Below are 6,300 nucleotides of genomic sequence, written 5' to 3'. Positions count from 1 at the left end.
TATGATTTCTGCAGTTCTAGTATCCTCACTGTCTCAAGCGAAAAAAACTTCTTTTGGTTCCATATTTTTTTCCCTGTCTCAATGCAAACGTGTGTAGCACAGTAGTAGTGTAAACTTATTGTGCAAAGTAATTTCAGCAAGTACATGTACATGTAAAAGCACTGGTTCCACCTGGCAATTACAACACTGTAAATGCTGGTCTAAATTTACAGATGAGTTTCACAGTTCATTTATTTTATTCTCCAAATCCTTCTATGCTACTCCATATCTCACTAATATTGTTTCTTTAAAGAAAAGGTAGACAGACACTAATATTGTTTCATTAGCTATCTAGCTTATGAAACCCATTTACTCAAATCAACAGAGACACCATTCTCATCATAAAGCAGGTCGATCCTGCACGGGGTATACACGTGCGACTCCTGCACGCAAGCCGGGAAACGCTGGTCCCGTGGTGCCAACCAAAGATAACCAAGGTACTCAAGCTTGCAAGTGCTCAGGTAGTAGGCATAAGCGCAACGCTCGTACTGGTGGCCCAAGAAGACGATCTCCTTGCGAGGATGATACCCCAAGAAATCCAACCAACCAATGTACCAGCCTAGGGCGACGCCTTCTTCTTCTTCTTCTTCTTCTTCTTCGGCGACATTGGCGCCATCATCATCGTCGTTGTCAGAGTCCCATTCGCGGTATCCCTGCTCCATCGACGATTCCAGTATCCTAGGATCCTCCTGGACCCATGATTTTTCTGCGTTTTGAAGGTTTTTGCCGATGAGTTGCCTGATTGCGGGCTCGAGGTCGGCGTGATGCACCATCTCCCACACCGGCGTCGCCATCGGTGATTCGTCGGTCAGTACCCATACTTTGAACTTTAGGCAGTCGACAATGCTGTAGTAAACCCCCATCCGGGACTTGCTCAGGTACGGTGTAGCCCACCTATGCTCGGCGACTTTGGTAACTCCTGGGGTTTTGATCACCACATACTTTCCCGTCAGCAGCGACAACCTGCAGCGATGATAATTTAGCAAGCAAATTATTACTAGTAGCTAGGTGGGCTATGTGATGCTGCTATGATGATTGGTTCATGTACGTACCTGACGATGAAACCGCCGCGGCAATGGACATATAGCGACTGCCGCCAGTAGACAGCGTGGCGACGGCGCGGCCGGCAATGACCAAATCCCATTCCGTAGCCGGGTGACAGTGGATCCGACCACATGTCGGCCACCGTCCCGGCGCCGCCGCCTTCCCGGACGAACGCCCTGTCGCTCCACCTTCCGGTCTCGGACGAGAACACTTGCGCCACGTACGGCGACGGCGGCCACTCCATAAGCCCCAAGGTGTCCTTCGCCTCGACGTGCTCGCTCTGACGGGGTCTCGCACGCTTCCGAGGTTCGTCCTCCGAGCACCAGGACAGCCAGTCCTCCCCATCGCCCGTCTCGTCGTCGGTGTCGATCTGAGGCGGCGGCAACGACTCAGCGTCAGCGAAGAAGAGCCGCCCCACGTTGAACGGCGGCGGCGGCGGCGAGTCGGCAGGTTCGGGGGGCTGGGGCTCGCCGGGCAACTCGGGGAGCACGAGCACCTCGTGGTGGAGAGACACGAAGGGATCGAACACGAGGTACGCGCCGGAAGCGACTCCCGAAGGCTCCGAGCTCGGCGCGGGCGGCAGCACGGCTGACCTCCGCGTGGCCGGGTTGTAGACGAAGCGCGTGCCCTCATCGGCCTCGCACAGGAGGAGCCCGTTGCAGTGGTCCACGAAGGAGGTGCACCAGCTGGTCGGCGCATCGGCGAGTCGGGTGTCGAAGCCGACGGCGGGCCCGCCGCGCGCGAAGAAGTAGGTGTCGCGCAAGCTCTCGGCCACGTTGATGAAGGCGCCGCGCGGCGCGCCCGGCAGGAGGTGCGGGAGGACCAGCCTGCGGGCGTCGATGGTGGCCCGCCAGTCCGCACAGACGCGCCTGCATGCGGCGAGGTGACGCGGCGGGATGCGGCGGAGGATGTCGGCGAGCACCTCTTCTGGGAGATCCATCCGCCGGCGAGTTCTCCGGATCTGCGCACGTACTCTGCGAGGCTTTATTTTTCTGCGCCAAGGCTATTTCGCCCATACCGATTTCTTATACGTCTAGCGGCCCGGCCCAGTAATGAGGTTCCTTCGCTAGGTGCTGTAGGTTCCTGTAGGTATGGTCCTTTTGCCTCAAAAAAAGAAAAGGGTACGGTCTTCTTTGTTTTTTTTTCTCCTTTTCATTTTCTTTGTTTTTTTCTGCCGGTTTACTTTGGTTTCCTTTTTCTTTAAATTGCTTTGGTTTTCCAGCCTTCTTGAAGTTTTTTTGTTTTTCTTTGCTGTAGGTCCGGTGTATACTTGTTTTATCTCTGAAACATGAGCCTCATCTATTTTTAGTTGCATTCCCCCATGTTTTGATTCTTGTTGTTGATCAACGTAATTGATGAAAAAAACAAAAAAAAATCACCGACATGAAAAATGCCTCTGGTGTGATTTGATTGTGTATGCTGTCGTGGAAAAACCACAGTGAGTAATCTAGTGTTACTAAATTCCTCTCAAATGTAGGCTAAAACAATGCTGCAGGAAGATGAAATGTAGAGTTTCTGTTGATTTGATATCTTTTGTATCTGATTTTCTGAAACAAGATAAAATTTGTTGATTCCATGGAGAGATAAAATGACTATTGCACAAAAACTCTGTTGTGGGAAGTTTGACCTGAAGGGGAAGAGAGCTATGTCCAAGACAATATTTCTATTGGTGGTGGTGAAGATTCAGAGGGTTGTTGCATGCTGATGATGCAATGCAAGATGATTCAGATGATGGAGGTGTTTCATCGCAGCCACTGCCGCCCTATGTTGGTATGGTGTTTGACACACTTGATGATGCTCAGAAATTCTACAACAACTATGCCTTCAAGTTGGGGTTTGAGACACATATATCTTCTTCAAAATTCAACCAAAAGAAAGAGGATGCAATAATGATTAAGAGGGTCTTTGGGTGTGTGCACTCTAAGAAGCCTGATAAAATGAAAACCGAGTAGCACATCATAAACAACTCTAGTAGGCAGCCTAGTGAAGGAATGGATATAACAAGAAAACGCCAAAAAAACAGTGCTCCATCATGATTGTAAGGCTATATGATTGTTGGGCTATGGCAAGAGAGATGGAGAATAACTTTTTTTGCGAAGCATACACATCCATTGATGGAAAAGCCGGTGTTAGGTACTACCGCTCGCCCCGCAGTATACCTGCCGAGGATTACTAACTCTTGTTGACGTTGCATGATGTGAACATATCAAATTCAGATTGCATGAGCGTACTTGGTAGGATCCATGGAGGTGACACCAGGATACTCCTGTATGTGAAGAGAGATGTTTTGAATGAATGTGCAAATCACCGGAAAGGGACAACATTTCGAGACGGGTTTGTTGTAGGATTGGTTATGTTACCGCTTTGCTCAGCCATCTTATAGCATTGCTAGTTGTAGGTGCAATTGCAGGTTGTTCCATGTTAGGACATGGATATCATGGGATATCACAATATCTCTTATTTATTTAATGCATCTATATACTTGGTAATGGATGGAAGGCTCGATCTTTTGCCTGGTGTTTTGTTCCACTCATGCCGTCTTAATTTTGTCATACCGGTGTTATGTTCCTTGATGAGCGCTTCTAACATGTGTGGGGTTTTATAGGGACCCCCCTATCATTCGCTTAGGATAAAACTCTTCCAGCAAGGCCTAACTTTGGTTTTAACTCTGCCTAATAACAACTAAAACTTGCATAGGGACTTTCCGGGCCCCAAGGAAATTAAACAACAAACCGGCCCAGTGCTCCTCATGAGTGTTGGTCCAAATTAGAGCACTGTGCGGGGCCGCCCCTTGGCAACTTGGGGTATTTGGCACTTGTACGCGTCGTGTCCTGAGAACGAGATACGCGACTCCTATCGGGATCGTCGACACGTCGGGAGGTCTTCTTGGTTTAGTTTTACCTTTGACGAGTGGCTTGTCCACCAAGATTCCTTATTGTAAGCATCATGATATCACGGTGTGAGGATGCTTCATCGGATGCGTGTGGTAATTTATAATAGACTACTTGGAGCATCCCTACAGGGTTAAATCTTTTCGAAAGCCATCCCCACGGTTATGTGGCGACTTAGAAATTCATAATATCCGGTTGTAGAGAACTTGATACTAAATCCAATTAAAATACACTAACCAGTTAGGATCACTTCTTGATCATTACTTGTTCACATCTGTTGTGCGAAATTTACTCTTCTTACTCTTGTACTCGTAAGTTAGCCACCATACAAATGCTTAGTGCTTGTTGTAACCTCACCACTTAACCATTCCATGCCCATTAAGCTTTGCTAGTCTTGATACCCATGGTAATGAGATTGATGAGTCCTCATGGCTCACAGATTACTACAACAATAGTTGCAGGTACATGTAATGCGATGATCTGACGTGAGAGCGATGCTTGCTTGTTTTGAAGTTCTTCTTTTGCTTGTTCTTCTTCATCGATCTTGAGATAGGTTCCTGGTTGGGAGCCTGGGACTAACATGGTGGATGTCGTTCTTGTTTTTTGTCTTCATTCGTAGTCGGATTCTGCTCCTTTGTGCGATGATTGCTATGTATTGATGTATTCATGTTGTAGTTTGTGCCGAGTGTAAGCTTTTATCTGGTATTTTCATCTATTCAGTACATGGTATGTTGTAATGATATCCACCTTGCTATGCGTCTAAAATGTGATTCTGCCCCAATCATGAATTCATCACGTGATCGAGATAAAATTGCATCTTGGGTGCTACATTTTTTGGGCAACCTCATCGGTTTCCACTCCAACCACGACTTTCGCGATCCATTGACCGTTACGACTGTGGGGGCGAGGGGGGGGGGATATGAGATAGACTAGGATTTGTTCTGGCCTGTCTTGTACTTCAAGTTGATCATTGTACTATGCCCACAAGGCTCAAGCAATAAACAATCGATTACACCAATCCCTTTCTATTCATTCTACATGTTGAGTAACGTGATTGTATTAGGAAACATAGGTTAGACTAGGAAATATTCTGACTTGCCTTGTACTCCAAGTAGATTACTCCTATATATATGCCCACGAGGTTCAAGCAATACAACAAACTATTCCACCAAATCCCTCTCTCCCTTCTAACATGGTATCTATCGCAAGTCGATCATAAACCCTAGCCGCCGCCGCTTCCGCACTTGCGCGCCGTCCCCGGGGCGGTCGGCCTCCATGACCACCGTTGGGGGCCGTGCCGCCCATACCTAGGGTTCGTCCGCCGGCCGTGTTGGCTGGATGCCCTAGAGAGTCTTTTTCCCAAGCCTTTGCTCCGGGTTTTTTCGCTCTCTCGCCGGTCGTTTTGATCGGTGTTTTTCTTTTTGGTTTTCCGATCTAATTTTGATCGGTTTGCGTCACCCACCGCCGCTGTCGATCCCATACGCCTCTGCTCCAACACCGACGCGATCGGCCGGCTTCTTCATCGACCTGGTGGCCTCGCGCGTCGTCCGCGCGTCTGCCCGCCGGTCGCCCCGACACGGCGGCCTCGCGCGCCGTTCGCGTGTCTGCCCGTCGGTCGCCCCGACCCGGCGGCCACGCGTCATGCGGCGGCCCTTCCCCGCCGATGTTCGCGCGCCGGCCCGCCGTTCTACTCCGACCGTCACCGCCCTGCTCCGACCGGGACTCCTGCATCACCCGACCCAGCGGCCTCACGCCATGCGGCGGCCAATCATAGCCTCCCTGCCGCCCGCCATCGTCGGCTTCATCTCGGACTCCGTTGCCACCCCGCCTCCACCGAGCGGCGTCCCCGACATCGCGCGCGATCGGATTGATCACCCGCCCGCCGCCGCGATCCGCCTTAGCTACGCAGTGCGACCGACCTGGCCCATCGGTTGCGCGCGCCTTCGCAGGCCCCGTGAAGATCGTCCCTAAGTTCAGCGCGCCTCTCCACCGATTGAGCATCCGGCTGCCGCGGTGTCGCCCCGTCGGGCCGAAGCGCCTCCGCCCCTTGGTTCTCCCCGCGGCTGCATCGACCCGCGTGCTGCCATTGCATCTCCCCTTTGGGCCATAGTGTCGCGGCCCGCGGTCTACCGCCGCCACGAGTACGTCCATTTCAGGCCGTCTCCATGTCAGCACCGACCCTCGCGCTGCCGCTGCGTCGCCCCATCGGGCCGTAGCGAGCGTGGCATGCTGATGACCCACAAGTGTAGGGGATCTATCATAGCTTTTCGATAAGTAAGAGTGTCAAACCCAACGAGGAGCAGAAGGAAATGATAAGCAGTTTTCA

At 50.9% G+C, this 6,300-nt stretch overlaps 1 protein-coding gene across 1 annotated transcript; it reads right to left on the bottom strand.

Moving 5' to 3' along the window:
• Positions 1 to 335: 335 nt before the first annotated feature.
• LOC147976488 (uncharacterized) lies at positions 336 to 2,023 on the bottom strand. Its single transcript, XM_087518824.1, has 2 exons — positions 1,092 to 2,023; positions 336 to 1,002 (listed from the first exon to the last, which is right to left on the bottom strand). The coding sequence occupies exons 1-2, from the start codon at positions 2,021 to 2,023 to the stop codon at positions 336 to 338; spliced, it is 1,599 nt and encodes a 532-aa protein (XP_087374950.1).
• Between the last annotated feature and the right edge of the window lie 4,277 nt (positions 2,024 to 6,300).

Source organism: Triticum urartu, chromosome 4A, assembly GCF_056163025.1.
Source record: "Triticum urartu cultivar PI428250 chromosome 4A, HENAU_Tu73, whole genome shotgun sequence".
NCBI classification, from domain to species: Eukaryota; Viridiplantae; Streptophyta; class Magnoliopsida; order Poales; family Poaceae; genus Triticum; species Triticum urartu.
This window is presented reverse-complemented; position numbering and strand designations above follow the sequence as displayed.